Below are 18,174 nucleotides of genomic sequence, written 5' to 3' on the forward strand. Positions count from 1 at the left end.
CATCACATTCACATATTTTACATATGTAATAATTCACATCATACGTATTTAAAGAGTATCATAATTGCTGTAAGTAATTAAAAACATATTATTAAAAGGTATACTTTAAGAAAATGTATTGGGAATTGTTACTTCCCCAGGTCAATGAGTTAGTAACTGGGGAGTTTAATTTTAAGCTGGTCAAAAGAGCAGGGGAAAAAAATTATGACTTCTTAATGCTGAAGGATGTTAGGATTTGGACTGAAATAAGGTGGAAGCAGAATCTACATTGGCCTTTAAGAAAATGAATACATTGTTAACATTTTTTTTAGAAGGGAATGGAACCAAATGGGCAGCTTTCAGAGAACCAGAACTGACAGGTTTTTGTGCCATTTTGGGTAAACTTCTCATTCTGCCAGTAAGTAAATAACAAACTGTAACCAAGGCTTAACAATGTAGCAACAATGTGCTTGTTGTAAAGTGTACCAAATCATAATAAACCCTGCTCAGTTCAGCACTGGCAACTAAGTGATTCACTGTTGTGATGGATCAGGTCTCATCACTTTTCCTTCTTCCAGTTTCAAAAGTGGCAACTTCAACAACCATTGTGAAATGCAACAAAGTCTGCCTAGCAGCTTCTCTAAGACTTGCACATTTCCAAAAGGTTAAGTCAGGCAAGAGGCATTGCTTTACCTCTGACAGTTAAAAATGAGGTTTTTGCTGTAACAAAAAATCCAGATATCAAAGGCACTAAATCGGTGATTGATTTTTAGCAGGTCTGATGTGTGGTTGCCCAGAAAAAGTTATCACTTTACGTTTAAAGGTGATGAATTCTTGCTTATTGTACGTAATGCTGTTGTACATTTGCTTTTGAGCAATCTTGCAAATTTTGGGAGGATTAAAATTGGTCAATAGGTCAGAATCAGTCAACAACAAGCGTGCAACAGCAGTAAGAGTGTTTTACACCCAGAAAGAAGTGTTAAAACATTGCAACCTTGCAGCAATCATAGAAAGGCATTAGCCCTTAAAGACAAGCAATGACTTAAGTTGCTGGACAGCAGCACTAAACACAATGACTTTTAATTTACCAAAGTAAGGTGCATTCTAGCTTCTAGGCAAATGGAAGTACTAACTTGCAAATACAAGTTGTTACAAGTATGTGGGAGAGAAAGGAACATCATCCATTAAATTCTTCATGTAATGAAGGCTGTAAGCTTGAACTTTCAAGACCACAAACAGGGAGCAGATTGCTTTTGATAAAGGCATTACAATTACACATTACAAAACAATTCTTCTCTCTGCCTGACTCCAAGCTTCATATTTTGCTCCTGCAGTTGATGCTTGATGTAAATGACTCTTAGCCTGTAAATTTCAGTAACATTCTTGGTCCTTCTGAAGTAGCTTTGTTCTATTTTAAGAATATGCAGCTCTCTTTGTCATATGTTCCCACCTAAGTGTCCATTCACTCTAGCATTGCTTTTATCTCTTGTGCAGAGTCTCATTAATTGCAAGTTACAGACAGGCAACACATGCACACAAATCTATTCAGTTTTCTCATTTCAGGTAGATATCCTTTCATGAGGCTTGGCATGTTTGTAAGGTAGGGTCAGTAAAGTATTTGCAAAGAATTTCCAAAATGAAAGAACTTGTGAAAATTGAAAGAGTAAAAATCAAATATTCTTTGTAGCAAAACCCATGCTGGGATTAAATTCTGACTTTTCCAGCTGGGAGGTCTTGACTTCAAACTACCCCTATTGGGTTTAACAGAAAATGGGCAAATTTTAGAATATTTCAGCAACATTTTGACCCCATTGTGTTGGAAACTGTAAGTAAAATACCATAGCTGCTGTAAATACTCAGCAGTTCAGTTAGTATCTGTGGAGGGTTAATGTTTCACGTGCATGCCCTTTCGTCAGACCTGAGACTTTAGTTCTGTTTCTCTCTCCGTAGATTCTACCTGACTTGCTGAGTTTTTCCAGCATTTTGTGTTTTGGTTCTTTCTTGAAGCTGAGTTAGAATCCAGCTTATGATTGGGTGATCGCTTGATGGGACACCTATGCTCAGTCTGCATGGTGATCCTGAGCTTCTTGTTGCATGCCACTTTAATTCTCAGTCCCACTCTTATTCCAATCTGCCTGTCTGTGGCCTCCTCCACTGCCACAGTGAGGCCTAACATAAACTAGGGGAACAATATCTTCCTTCGAGGCATTTTGCAACCTTCTGGAATGAATGTTGAATTTTCTAACTTCAGATAAACTGCTCCCTCATAATTTCCCATATCTTGCATATGTCTCTTTCTCATCCTGTTGCTATAAAGTGCCTTGCTAACTAACGGTCAGTACTCCTGCTCCTAATCTGTCTTAACCAACTTCATACAGTCTTTTGTCTTGTGCCTCATTCTTCCCCCCAGCTCTTCTTTCAAAACTGACACTCCTCCACTCTACCCCCAGTTCTGAGGAAGGATCCCTGACCCAAAATGTTGACGGGTTTCTCTTTCCACAGATGCTGCTTGGCTGGCTGAGTTCTTCCAGCATTTCTGTTTTTGTTTTAGAATCCATTTTAGACTGAAGAAATGACAGCGCCCATGTCTGGTGTAAGAGTGAAAGTGCTGATAGTCAGACCGAGGTGTTTTTTCTAAGTTTGGAACTGAGATGCATTGAGCATTTATTCCATTTTTTCTATCTGTTTGATCTTGATCCTGGTATTCAAAATTCTAAAGACTCAATGCAAGAAAATGCAAAGTGCTCAAAATTCCTCAGAAACACCAATCCTGAGGTAATCACAAAACTGAATTCAATCCTGCTATAACGTGAAGACCAGAGGATAAGAGGTGCTGGAGCACTAATAGCTTGAACTCTTCACAGGCTTCATTACTTGGGCAAGTTTAGTGACATTTAGTCCTGTTAGTATGTCTCAGTTATAGAGTGGAGGAAGGAAACATGCTGTTAGTCAATGTTTGAGTAACATGACTCATATTGATTATAGTTCATGTAAAATAAAAATGTGATAATTTGCAGGAAACTATTTCACCAACTTCCACATTGGTACCTACAATAAAGGACTCAGAAAATAGTAAATAATTTCTGCCACTAATTCTGCAACATGTATATATTTTTGAAATGCTGCATGAAGGCTGTTTCCAAGCCACAAATCACATTATTCTCATCCACACCACTCTCATGAATTATAAAGTGATCTGATCAGAGAATTGCCCAAGAACCAGTTATTCACATTCTTGATGGAAAGCATAATTGACTACATTTGGTTTCCAGACAACTTCCAGTGAAAGGCTGCAGAGTAGTTTAGAAGCCTTCTGTTTTTATATAAAATAGACTTTTGTTTACTTGCATTTTACAATGTTGAATGAAGTGCACAGTTTAATGCCCATATCTCACTACTTAACATAGAAATAACTATTACTGAGCAATGCTTCATCTGTCTATTTGTTCCTTCATTTTCCTTTAAATAAAAAGCTAGCTTTAAAATCATTTACTGATTTGGTAACGTGTTTGCTACCAAGAAGTAGCAATGTAAAAGAATACAAAATCTCTTTCTAAAAATTCTCATTCCATTCTGCAGATAAAATTAATTTGAAGCTACGCAGTGAATTTTGGCCTTGCCACCATTATGTGACTGAAGGAGGGACTTTCCCTAACTTTACCACTTCTTTGACAAACCAAACTAGAGCTAGTCCCACTCTTCTCCACTCATACTGAGTTGAGGTGCAGCAGACATCCAGAAATGGATTCTATCAGTGATGTTCTGTCCAATTGAGCTCAAGTGCTTCCCTACTTTATTTCCTTCCACTGAGCAGTCAAAAGCCAGGATAATACTGTTTTCAAGACTGAAGAAAAATAGAAAGGAGGAGATTGGAAAATTACAGCAACGAACTGATGAAACAACCTGGATGAAAACCAGATGTCAGAAAAGCCGATAACATTTTTTGGTGTCTGTTTTTATAAATGAAGTGTTAATTTTTAGAAATATGAAAAGATTTTCCTTTTGAAAGCAATTTTAGAAATGTAATTGCATCTATAAAATGAAGTAAAATCAGAAATCCACCAACAAGGCAAAATGGTCATTCTTTCTAGGTCATTCTTGTATACTCTTATAAACACTTATGTTTAGAATCTAATGATTGATTTCATCAATGAAACAGTTGAAAATTGTGGATGATTCTCTCAATGGCCAAGTTTTCTAGCTTTAATTTCTTGTCATTTCTCTCTCAGGTGACGGATCATGCCACTACAGCATTGCTGCATTACCAGCTGCCTCAAATGCCAGACGTAGTGGTCAGGTCTTTCATGGTAAGTGATGCATAATCAGAAATTCAGCTGGATTTCTCCAGCACTCCACATACACAAGTCAGTCCCCTGACTATGTGACATGCATTTAATGGGTCCTAAAGTAGGGCTCAGTACTTCCCATATTTAAATACTTAACTCCAACAGGCAGATAATGAGTTCTCAAATGAGTTTCAAATCAGCTTCTTTCTGTGTGGCTGGATAATCCCACTGAGTCCCATGGGAGTTGAAGAGAGATGAATACCATCAGCCTTCTCTCTCCAATCCTCCCCTTTAAAGTAATGACAAATCATAAAATGCTCTGACAAGTATACAGATAATTTGCTGTCATAATCCCATTGCCCTTCCAGTGAAAGAATGGTGCTGAATAACCTCAAGAAAAAAATGAATAAACTAATTGTAAGAGCATTCTGTGGAAGCTGTAAATATTAATTAATCTTAATGTTTTTATATCCTAACACCCAATGCCATACTTTTAACTAGCTCACTTTAAATGCTATCCATTAATCTTCATAGCCACTGTTTGATGTTTGACATCCAAGTGAGTAGTTCTTGGGAAAAAAAACTTAAGATATGATCTCAGCCATTAGTTCTGCATTTTTGAGTTTGCTTTTCTAATTGTTGATATTTTCTTGATTATCTGAGGTACTGATATATAATGATTTGATTCGGTGTTTTGGAGGATGGTTTGGGTAGAGAAACAGAACTGACTTTGTTGCAGATAATCAAAATAACTTGGAGAAATAAAGTGCAAAGTAATTACGCAAGACTGGGAAGTTCTAAAAGTTTTCTGCTTTAACCAAGGACCTTTTCACTTTCTGAACTTATAAAGCATGTAGTTGATCAGAAAATCATTTTCTATTTGAGTCAAATTGATATCACCTCATAGTAAATGAAAGAACTGCTGGACTGTTTTGTGTACTTGAAGCCTCCACCAGTGTAGTCACTTCTTGTTTGCATTCAAATGAGCAGTGCAGCTGCTAACAAAGAACTCTCAAATCATCTCAAAATCCTCTTGCTGAGCTATATTCTAAGCATAAACCTGCTCTACCTGGCTGCATATTCCTTTTGTAACTATAGTTATCTTCTAAATTCCAAAAGGATAGAGACTAACTAGTTTTAAAATGTATTCCTCTCTTTGTTCCACTGCATAATTTTTGTGCTATTCTGCTTGGAACATGGTGGATGAATGCAGCCTCAAAAAAGTGATTTTAATTTGGGGATGGGATGAAGCAATATTAAAATATCATTCCTGATATATCAAAGCTAAAACCTTCCCCAGCTAATTTAGTGGTGAGCTTTAAAAAGATATAAGATGTGTATGTCCATCTGAGTCTGGTGAGAGATGGTGGGTGATGGTACTAAATCGACAGACAAAATATATTCCTGTTCTCTAATTTGTTGGTACTGTGTTACAGTACCAGTGACAGGGTTAATGTTGGCATTAAATTTGAGTTATTTTAAAAGAAAATGCAATTTACTTCATGCTGTTTTTCATTTCATTGGCTCCACATTTAATAACAATCTCATCTGCAAGATTAAAACATCGTAGTTTCAGATCTTCGGAAAAGTCTCTCTTTTACCAATAGGGCCCTTAAGGGCTTTAGTGAAACTTACCTTTTCACTAGCATCTTGGTTCACAGGGATATATAAGTTATTAATGAGTTTTTCAGCTAAGTCCCAGAGATAAAACAATTAATTAAAGATAGCTTTGTAAGTAATAAACAGCCCCGAAATTTGAACCTGAATAGGATTTGCATTTTTCAGCTGTGCTGGCTCTGTTATATTGGGTCCTTGTGGAAATGATATCATATTTTTCCACTTTTCATCAATATCAACACAACACAGTACTCAGATTTTGTACATCAGTGCCTGAGTAATGTGTTTGAAATCGTTAAGACCAAACCCTATTTGGATAAATGTAGTACTGTGTTTGACACAGTTTGGGAAGTACTAAGTTTCACCGTGGACCACGGTCCCACTAAGTGAACACCAAGCCACTGTCTCCAGGATCATTGCAGATCTCATCTCATCACATCAGGAGATGTCCCCTCCACAGCCTCCAACCTATGCCCCTCCTCGCACTGTCCACTTCTGTCTCTTACCTAAGATCCATGAACAGGACTGCCCTAAAAGGCTTCCCAGCTCTTGCGCCACTGAACTCATTTCTTCATACCTGGACATCCTGTGTCCCCTTGTCTCCTTCCACTTGCATCCAGGATACTCCTCATACCCTCCACCCTTTCGATAGCTTCCACTTCCCTAATCCCTACTATCTCATTTATACCATGGATGTCCAATCTCTATACACCTCCATTCCCCTATCAGGAAGGTCTTAGGGTTCTCCATTTCTTTCTTGAACAAAGACCCAACCAGTTCTCCTCCACTAACACTCTCATCCGGTTGGCAGAACTTGTCCTCGCCCTCAACAACTTCTCTTTTGATTCCACCCACTTCCTGCAGATCAAAGGGGTAGCCATGGGAATTCGCTTGGGTCCTAGCTAGACCTGTCTTTTTGTTAGCTACTTGGAACAGATTTTGTTCCAAAACTATTCTGGCAATACCCACCCCCCCCACCCCCACCCTAGCTCTTTCTCTGATACATTGACAACTGCATTGGTACTGATTCCTGCTCTCATGCGAAACTCATCAATTTCATTACCTTCCACCAACTTCCACTACCTCGACTATACTTCCTCCCACTCTGCCTCCTGTAAGGATGCCAACCCTTTTTCTCAGTTTCTCCACCTCTGCTGCATATGATCTCAAGATGAGGTCTTCTGCTCTAGGACATCTGAAATGTCCTCCTCCTCCTCCTCGAAGTGTGGATTCCCCTCTGCTGCAGTTGATGAAACCTTCGCACGAATATCCTCCATTTCCCGCATGTCTGTTCTCAGCCCCCTCTCCTCAATCAGAACAGCAATAAAGTTCCCTTGTCCTCACCTTTCACCCACCAGCCTCCACGTCCATCATATCACTTCCCCATTTCAGCCAGCTCCAACATGTCCCACCATCAGTCACATCTTTCCCTTTCTCCCCCTTCCTGCTTTCCGCAGGGACCACACTCTCTATGACTCTCTGGTCCGCTCATCCCTTCCCAACAATCCCTCCCCATCCCCTGGCACTTTCTCCCTGCTACAGTAAGAGGTGTAACATCTGTCCCTGCACCTCTTCCAAACTGGTGTACTGCATTCAGTGCTCATGATGTGTCCTCCTCGATATGGGAGAAACCAAACATGGACTGTCTGTGCTCTGTCCGCAACTGCCATTTCGAGCATCTGGTTGCATGTCATTTTAACTCTTCTTCCCACTCCCACAACAACCTATCTGTCCTCTGCCTTCTCCATTGCTATGAAGAGGCCAAGTGCAAACTGGAAGAATAGCATCTCATTTTGCTTACAACCCAACGGTATGAATATTAAATTTTCCAGTTTCAGGTAACCCTCAACTCTTGGTGTTCTTTGCACCCATCCACCTAGTTTTCTTCTCCCTTTGTTCACCTTTCCCATCCCTTCCCCTTTCCTCCACCACCACCTGGTTCCATCTGCCCATTATCCCCTCCCCATCCGGTTCCAGCAATCACCTACCAGCCTCTGTCCCCCGTACTGCTTTCTTTTCCCACTTCCTACTGATGCACAGTCTCAGCCCAAAACATTGACATACACATTTTGCCTCCATAGATGCTGCTCGACCTGCTGAGTTCTTCAGCATTCTGTTTTTTGTTCCAGATTCCAACAACTGCAGTCTCTCCCATTTAAGTGCCGAGTCACAAAACTTCATATTGTGGTCACAAACCCTTTTGGAACTAGGTTTCCTTTTTTTTTATTTAACTGGGGAAAGCTATTCATTTTAGCATTTTGATTAAGTGGATTTCCTGTGGAGTTGATTAAACATTATATAATGAGCAAGATGATTAATGGATCCTGTATGTTCCATCAGACTTGAGCAAAATAAAAATCGGCATTTTTGGTAATCACCTCTTTGAGTACATATCAATCCCCACTACTTTTGTGTAGAATCAGAGTAAAGTAGCTCCTTGAAGAACACAGTGTTTTAGTTGTGTTCACGGAATTACTGTAGCACAGGATAAGTCCTTCCTCTGACCTTTTATGTTGGTAATGCAGAACTCATTGTGAAGGATGTGAGCTAGGCAGATGTAAAAGACAGGTGTTCCAAATGGCATCTTCTGGTCAATCCTGGAACCTGTCTGACTGCTGTATTTTAATCTGTGATAGTTCAAAGGTGGAGATATGTAAAAGAGCTTGAGTGGGACATAATGGTGCACAAACTGTTATTCTTGTTTTAAAATTGTTGATAAGTGGAGGGGTTTTTTAAAATAAAACTTGAAGTCCAGGTTACAATTGGAAAATTAAAATGCAATTATTTTTTAAAAAATGCTAATCTTTTGTTTCTCTGATTTTTTTTTCCAGACTTGGTTGCGAAGTTACATTAAGTTATTCCAGGCTACGTGTCAGCGGTGTGGAAAATTTCTTCAGGATGGACTGCCTCCCACGTGGAGGGACTTCCGCACGCTTGAGGCCTTTCATGATACTTGCAGGCAGTAACGTTTGGCTCCTGGTTCTAGTTGTTAAGGATCACATCAGGAAACAGTGATGTGTACATCACAGGATTTGAAGACATTGATTTGACATGCCTGGTTTAAGGATTTTAAACTATCTTCTGCAGAATAGAATGATTCTTCCAACACCTTTGTATTCAGGCAAATTTATTTTATTATAAAAGACCTCAAAGTGGTACGAATGGTACTACATACAGATAGGGTATGTAAATCATTAGATTTAACATTTTTAAGGGTAAATTAAAAGTTTTAAATCATGGTTTACATGTGTACATTAGGACTTTTTTAAATAATACATTTCCTTTTTATTTCTGTATTCGCATCATGCTCCTTTATTTGAGAGAAGCGTCAAGTCATCTTACCAGTATTCTTGGCTGTCTCAGTGTAAGCACTAATCAAATCAGAAATTCATAAGGCTCTCCCATTTAAGTGCCGAGTCATTAATGTTTATAGTAGTTATATTGCTTAAGGTTATATCCTCTTATTCTTTTTTCCTTTGCTGTGTGTCACAAATATTTGGATCATTTCTTGTTCTCACTTCTCACCATGAAACTCTGAAACTTATTTCACTTCTCTATTGTTTTTTTCATTTCATTGACTAAATTAATTATTTTAAAAATGTGGTTCTGGAAACTGCCACATTGCCAAATATAAAACTCAAGTTAACATCTCATCCTTAACTTCAGCTTCAGCACCATCCTACCCAAGATATCTGAGGGAGGGAAGGAAACACACAGTTATATTTTTGATATCTGGGGAAATTAATGTAATTATTTTTTTCTATTTGAGAGATTATGGGTAAAGATGTGGAAGGATATCACAGCCATCAATATATTCACGTTTCAACATGGAGTTCTGGAGTGTTCCAGGATGTGTTTCCAATCTTTGCATTGTTTTTGGTGAGACAGCAAGCAGAAGGTAAACTAAATTGCAGAGTCACAATGTGAGTTGGCCTCCTATGAAAGGCTTCTGAGGAGATGTGATCTAGGGAAGGGTTGCAGGATATGTTTGCCAGTTATTCCTCAGGGTCAGCCAAAATAGTGGTGACATTTGCCCAGTTATTCCATGTCAGTTTTAATCCATAAACTGTTGCTTCTTCTAATGGGCCACTGAGTATTCCTGTAATTCTGTCACTTGAAAATGATGGGGATTGAGTTGTAAGTATCTGGTGCTTCACCAACATTTTCAAGAGAAATGTTACTTTAATGGTTTAAACAGGTAGGCTTGTTATAAATCTAAGTTTGTGATAACCAAGATTTATTTCATGTTGAATTTGAACCTAGAAATCATCCTTCATTTTGAATGGCATTGTGAGTTTTGAATATCAAAAATGGATTTTTTTTATATAATACTAAATTGAACTGATGGACTTTAATAGCTGAGTGCTTCATTCAGAACTTGTGATAGTTGGGTGAGTGTTACATGATGGGAACCAGGCTAGTAAATTAGCCTCCCACAGCAATTACGTGTACGATTTCAAAAACGTGAATTGCCTTTTCTGACTTGTCTCGTCCTACACATGCTGGCCATTTGTGGGATGGCAATTTGAAGGTGATTATCTCAAAATAGGATATTGCAGCAGAAGTTCCTCAGGGCTGTGTCCTTGGCTTAGTCATCTTTAGTTGCTTCAATGAGCATCACTCAAAAATAAGTAAGGATGTTTTCTTATGATTGCACAATATTCATTTCTTTTCACAAGTCTTTGAATAATGTAACAAGATCTGAAAAAAACAGTCAGGCACGGGCTGACATGGCAAGTAACATTTGGACTGCACAATGACCAAATCCAGTAAAGGAGAGTGTAACCACCTTCCCTTGAAGATCAATACCATTCCAATGTATCACCAAGTCTTCCACCATTAGCATTGATCAACTGCATAAACTGCGAAAATACTGTGGCTACAAAAGCAGTTCAGAGGTTGAATACCGTGTAGTGGATGACTCATCTTCTGATTCACCAAAGTCTTTCAAGGACAGAAGAAAATAGGAGTAAGAGCCTAACCAGCATTCAATCTGATCATGGCTTCAATTTCTCTTCTGTGCCTGTTCCATATAGCCCTCTATCCCCTGATCTTTCAAAAAAAACCATATCAAACTCTGTTCAAATACAATGATCTAGTATCAAAGACCCTCTGGGGTACAGAATTCCAGAGATTCACCACTCTCTTGTGAGAAGAAATCCCTAGGCACACCTCATTTTTTACATGGTGGCTTTCTTACCTTGCAACTATGTGCGTCATTCAAGACACTCCCACTAGTATAAAAATCTGAACATCTATGTTTCAATAAGATCACCCCTCATTATTCAAATCTACAAAGAATACAGGTCTAACTTTTTATTTGTTCATGACTGGACAATCCTGTCATCCCAGGAATCAGCTTTGTGAATCTCTTCTGGACTGCCTCAAATGCAACTATATCCTTCCTTACATAAGGGGACCAAAACTGTATACATTACTCCACTGCAGCCTCATCAACATCTTGCAGAATTGTAACAACACTTTTCTATTTTTAAACTCCAAGCCTAGCAATAAAAGTTAAAATGCTATTTGCTGCCTTAATTGCTGCACCTGCTTACTAACTTTTTATGTTTTGTACACATGACTATCTAGATCCTTTTACACTCCATTCATTTGCACTCTCTCTCCACTTAGATAATAGCCTGCTTTTTGATTCCTCCTACTGAAGTGCATGATCTCACACTTTCCCATGTTAACCTTCATTTGCCAATTTTTTGCTATTCACTCAAACTATCTGTATCCTCTGGCAGAGTCCAAATATCCTCATCTCAGCATGACCTGCTCTCCCACCTATTTTAGTGTCATCTTCAAACTTGAATTTCTTATAGTCTGTCCCTCCTCTATGTCATTAATATAAATAGTAAATAATTGATACCCAAAGGCTGATCCTTTGGGCATTCCACAAGTTATGTCTTTCCAGTTTGAAAAAGACCAATTTATTATGATTCCCTGTCTTCTATTTGCTAATCTGTCTTCAATCCATTGTTAACACTCCCCCACCCACCCACCACCACCATCCAAAACCTGTGTTCTTATCTTGTGCACTTGCCTTTTATGTGGCACCTTATTGAATGCCTTCTGGAATTCCAAATACACTACATCTACAGGTCCCCTTCTATTGACTCTATTTGATATATCCTTGAAGAACTCCAAAAAACTTGTTCAACATGACTTCCCTTTCATAAAACCATGTTGACATGGTTTGATTGCAGTAAACTTTACTAAATAGCGAATTATGCCCTCCTTGATTTTTAACATCAGCATCTTCCCACACATATCTTATGCTAACTGGTTTTTGTCTGGCTCTCTTCTTGAACAAGGGAGTCACATTCACGGGTTTTCCAATCCACTTGATAGTCCTGGAACTAGGTGATCTTTGAAAAGCAGCAACCAATGGTTCTATTATTTCAACCAATAGCTGTACTATTTCTACCATCTACAAGACACGAGTGTAGCAGTGTACTCACCGCTTGCTAGGATTAATGCAACTCCAATAACAGTTGAGACTAAACACCGTCAAGCACAAAGCAGCCTGCTTGATTGGCAACTGATGCACATTGATCTATATTTGCTTCCTCCATCACTAACTAATTGTGGCTACAGTGCATGCCATCTAAAAATGCAACTCAACAAGCCTTCAAGAGTATGTTTCAATTCTGTGACTTCTGCTACCTAAAAGGACAAAGTCAACAAGCACCTGGGAACACCAAGACTCGCAAAATCACTTCTAATTCCACAACCTATCCTGATTTGAAAATAATCATCACTGCTTCATCCTCCCTAGCCAAAATTTTCTTCAAGCCAAAATCCTGCTAACAGCAGGAGTGCAACAGTTCAGCAGCTGGCTCATCACTTCATTCTCAAGGGCAATAGGGGATCAGTAGTAAATGTGATGTTCACACTCTGGCCATGAGTTTAAAAAAAGTTTAAACAAGGATCAAATGAGATGACCTGATGTTGTGGATAATGTCTAACAGCTTGGTAATACAGCTTCGGTGTGTTTTCCTGCTGCCCCCCATAAATAGAATATAATTCGATCTTGTTTTCTAACTTTTTCTTTCAAATTTTCCACTTGTTGTCTTCATATAATAATACAACACAGAAACAGGCCCTTTCAGTCCATCTTGTCTATGCCAACCGTGATGTTTATCTATTCTAATCCTATTAGTCTGCATTAGTCCTGTACCCTCAATGACTTTTAGTCTAAGTACCTGTAATTGTAAGTACATTGTAATTGATCTGACTCTACCACCTCCTCTGGCATCTTGTTCCAGGTAACATCACCCTCCACGTGAGAAGGTGTAGAATTATTGTAGATTATTGCTGGTATCAATACTTTACTATATCTCACTATTATTAATAACTTGACTGTGAAAGTGAATATTACCATGTTAGTTGAGCATGGTGGCATCGCATACAAAACCCAACTGTGGCGTTGGCCAGCATCTGCATTGTTGATAGTATTTGCCACTTTCCCTTTCCTATCTTAGAGGTTGAAGGTGACAGTGTTGCTTTTCCACTGAGGTATGTTCTCCCGTGTCTGCGTGGGTTTCCTCTGGGTGCTCCGGTTTCCTCCCACATTGCAAAGATATACAGGTAGGTTAATTTGGGTTTAAAATGGGTGGTGTGGACTCATTGGGCCAGAAGGGCCTGTTACCACGCTGTAAATAAAAAATTTTTAAAATTTTAAAAATTTATAAACTAATTCAGAGTAAACCAACTAATATCTTGCTAAATTTGTACTTATTGAATGTAATATTTGGAAGTTATAGCTGGAATCTGGTCTTTCTGGAACAATATCCATTCCTAGTTTATATTTTAGTTTACATTTCATAATTAGGTTGTTAATCCTTAACATCTATAGCCTCAGAGTAAAAAAAAGTGAAGGAACTCTTATTTTGATTAGGAAACATTAACACCGTTTCCCTTGCTTATAACCGTGTTTGACATTGGGAGTGTGTCTTTCAAAGGGAGAGAGGATTAAAATAATCCAATGGCCAGATGATAGGCAATGAATAAAGACTAACTGGGTTTGTCCATTCAAGTGCTTTTTTATATAATTAAAAGTCCTTACATTCTTGTTCTTAGATGAAATGTTTGATTTTATTAATGTATTAAACACATTAATTCTATTTAGAACATACAAAGCACACTGGTTTTAGGAAATTTAGAATTCCAATGACTGCATTTTACTTAATGAAAACCAGTTTAGTTTATGTAAAATTGGCGTTATCTGTTTGGCGAGCCACCAAAACCACACACACTTTTCAAAAACAAAAGAAAGCTGTAGATGCTAGGAATCTGGAACAAATATGGAAAATGGTGGTGATAATGAAATGGGTCAGGCAGCATCAGTAGAAACAGAAACAGAGTTGATGACCCTTCATTTGAAGAATTTGTATTCAACTTGTTTTATAGATAATCAAAATTTGCAGCGACTTTCTCCGAATATAGACTCCAACAGTATAGCAGCTTCCCTTTACTAAACATTCATGTTAAGCAATTTATGCTGCTGTGATACCATTCAACATCAGTTGAGGATTGAAGTTAGTTCCAATATTAAAGAGATCAGTTTCCAATCAAAACTCTATCTGGAGTAAGTAACTCCTTACCTTTTAATGGCTCTATTCTGTGTCAATCAAAGTCAGTGCAAATTTGTAGCTATGTTGTGTATTGAGTTTAAAATGTGTGCATGTAGAGTAGTAAATTGCATATTACTCACTGAAGTCGAATGGTATCAGAAGCACTTAAGTAAATAGAGTGATGATGACTTACTTCTATAATCTGGAGAGCCGCTGTTAGGTCTGTTTCAGTCATGGTCTGCCACTTGAACTCTCAATTAATTGAATGTGAAACACTGAACTGTGATTGCATTTTCAGTCACGGTAGTCAACAAAAGCAGCTTGGCTGTCTGCAGTGCTTGTGTACCACAATTAAGTCGCTATGTCTTCCCATCAGGGGCATGTACAATTATTGCAATAACATTCTTATCTCAACAATAGCACCTGTTCCATAAACTTGTAGAGGATAGAGAACAATCCAAATCTCCTCCAAGTATTTGGAGTTTCAAATTCATAATTCTTCTGTATGATCAGCTCTAGCAATAATTGAAACTATCTCACCTCTCGCTCTATTCTTCCCCATAGTTTAATAATCTCTTTATGGAATGAGTCAGAAAAGGGTTAAAATCCATGGGATTTTATTATCAAACTATGACCGGAAATAAAAATTGCTATGTGGAATAATTCACAAAGAGGCATTAGAATTAGTCCGTTTAGCTCAGAGGTTCTCTGGATGGAGTGAGTGCAATTAAGATAGTCTTACAACTTAGATTTATGATTATTATTATCAGCCTGACTTTTTTTTAATGTATTAGAAAAGTGGATCAGGGCTAATATATCTGCTATAGGCAAGTTGTTCCAAAATCAACAGAACCAGTGTTCTTACTTGGGAATTCTTGATCTATATACCTGGTTCCGTAGAACTGAGCAAACATTTCAGAGTGCTGAGAGTACTGCCTCAGCACTCACCCTCTCCTGTCCATCCCTGATACATGGATGCAAGTGATCAAAATCTCCAATTCCATTGGAGCCAGCATTTGAAGGGCTTAGATGTTGCTGTCAAACTACTTGTGAGGCTGAAGGTGCATCAGCAAACCAGCAGCACTGGACCTTCAGGCTAGAGACAGATGCCAGGTTAATGCCTAAAACTTGTAACACTCTGGTCCACAAGAATCTTGCTATCTGCCTTGCCATTAAAATGCTTTGACCAGCATGATGTTACTGTATTTACATGGTTAATATGAAATGAACCTGCCACAAAAAGATGTCATTTTGTCTAGTAATCCTTTTATAATGTGATTCTTTTCAATTAACTGCTAGTCAAACATTTAATTGTTAAAGGTTTCAAAATGCCAAATTTAAAATTAAATGTTTAACTCTTATCATCTTTCGTTCAAACCAAGATTTAAACTGATTCCCCATCTTTCAAGGAAGAAGAGTAGGGATGGTTTCTCCTTGTCTGAGACAACTTTTATTCCAAAACCGACACCTGAAATGGTCGTTATTTGTTAGTGGAGGGATCTTTGTGTGAGCAAGTTGCCTGGTGAGTTTCCTCCACCATAATAGTGACCACGCTTGATAAGTACTAATAAGATTGTAAAATAAATAAGTATAATGTATGGACCATGCAATGTAGCCGGGGTTAAAATGGGTATTTTCCACTTGCAGTCTCTTTCTATGCTAACTAACCTCTGAAAGATAGTGTCAGCTACCTCAAGGGACTGTACTGTATTGTTAGTACAGAAATTTCAGCTAGCACCAATGAAAATAAAACATCAAACACAAAACAAATCAGCAATCTGACAACCTAGGGTAGTTCTGGCTCTGCTTAGTGTTTTGAAAGTTGTGGACCAAACATTTATTTCATTGAGAGAAGATGCTGACAACTAAACCCCAGAGGGTAGCCTTACTGGAAAGGGATCTCAGATCAAGCTGCTTCATTGTTTTTCATATATTCCAAAAACTTGTCCAATATTGAAGGGGGAAACATATCAACCCTTCTTTCCTGATTGAGACTTGGATTCAAGATATATCTCCAATCGGTTTTCGTGGTTGAATAAGGTGTGAAGTTATCTATAGGAGATAAAAGGGAAGAAAAGGTGTGGCTCAAGTCCATGCTGAGATTTGAACATATTTGTCCTGAGCACCGACTAAATGGACCACAATGCACCTAATTCCTTATCTGACAGTTCTAGGGAGCTTGGAACGATCAACAAAAATCAACTTCATTTTGCCAAAGCCAATAAGATGGCTGTCCTCCAAGATGGAAGGAAGTTCCAAATACTTTGTCTATTATGGTTTATTTAGATCGATGGAAATATAAAATTAATAATACAAACCTTTCCCTGTCCCGAGATCATGACTATGCATGCTGCTTCCAGTATGGTCCCAAGTGTAGCCTTCCATTGGGGTGCTGGCTCCTATCATGTGGGTGTGGCTCAGTGCATTGCAGGACCTCTTGCACCATGTGGCTGGCAATGCTCATGGAATTGCTTTAATAGCCAATGAAACTCAATGCCCAAGCTCATCAACTGTCAAATCTGGCATTGAACTTGATTATCTGTGAACATCTTTAACATTGAGTTCTTCAAAAGTACCCAGAAATATTGAAAAGTAAAAGCACCATTTAAAAACCAATACTAGTTAAAAAAAATTAAAGCATTAAATCACTCTTGCACTCTTAAAATCATTTAGATATATTTAAACTAACATAATTAAATCAAATAACAAGTTCTACTTGCTATTCTCCTGGCAGCCATTCCTTCCACTTGATTTCAGTGGGACCATTGTACTTGCATTAAGGTTTCCAGGCACAGGCAAAGCAAGCAGAATTCCCAGCCGGAGAGCTGTTGAAATCGCATGTCAACATTACTCCATTGGACTTTGTGGGATTTCCACCTGTATAGTGAAGGGGTGGACAGCAGAACAGAAGATGAAGCTGGCTTACACAGGTACTCGCCTTGCATTTCAGGACTTCCTCAAAGAAGTGTAAGTCCCAGCAGAATGAGGGGGATGGGGCAGAAGATCTGCTCCAATAATTCTATGAGCTTTAGCAACTGTATTCAGTGCAAGCCAGCAAGCAGCAACGTTATCTGTGTATAAATCCAGTGGAGGCAAAGCAATATTGCCATTTTATACAGTATGTAAATATTTTATCCTTTAATGTAGTTTAATTAAAACTAAGAATCTATGGTTATGTGTGCATGTCTATCCAGCTATATAAAAATTAAATTCATGCCTAATATAAAATTAAATTGTAGCCTTCCAATCTTGACTTCAGTTTACCTGTGCATTTATGCTAGAGGGTGTAAATGGCCTGTGGAAATCACTGGAGGTATAATCAGTTAACTTTTTAGGAAGTTGGCAGAGCACTGTGAAATAACACACATTTTGACTTTCCACTGATGTCACTTAATCCAATAAAGGCAAGTTTATGCATGCAAAATTCTTGAAAGGCATATTGACGCCTAGCTCCAAGGAGGCATATTGCTCACACATTTTGATACCAATTTGCAAGACAATTTACTTGTTCCTTGTCCTTTTTGTGCATGGAGCAATCAGTGGAGAGGAACCTCTTTTCCTTGCTAAAGACCCATTAACAGTTCAACTCAGAATTTAAATATTTCAATGCAATTTCATTTGCATTTTATAGATCAACTCATTTAGAATGAACAGGTGGCTAAGTGCCCTCAAGAGAATACAACTCCTTATTTCATAAGCTTGAATTTTAC

At 38.3% G+C, this 18,174-nt stretch overlaps 1 protein-coding gene across 1 annotated transcript in view; it reads left to right on the forward strand.

Annotated features, from left to right (window-relative positions):
- The window catches only part of med27 (mediator complex subunit 27), a 226,707-nt gene extending 217,531 nt beyond the window's left edge, over positions 1-9,176 (forward strand). Inside the window, exons 7-8 of the mRNA XM_052037116.1 lie at positions 4,209-4,286; positions 8,714-9,176. Coding sequence (XP_051893076.1) covers positions 4,209-4,286; positions 8,714-8,848 — 213 coding nt within the window. The 3' untranslated portion in view covers positions 8,849-9,176. The remainder of the gene's footprint in view (positions 1-4,208; positions 4,287-8,713) is intronic.
- The last annotated feature ends 8,998 nt before the right edge of the window (positions 9,177-18,174 follow it).

Source organism: Pristis pectinata, chromosome 23, assembly GCF_009764475.1.
Source record: "Pristis pectinata isolate sPriPec2 chromosome 23, sPriPec2.1.pri, whole genome shotgun sequence".
Taxonomy (NCBI): domain Eukaryota; kingdom Metazoa; phylum Chordata; class Chondrichthyes; order Rhinopristiformes; family Pristidae; genus Pristis; species Pristis pectinata.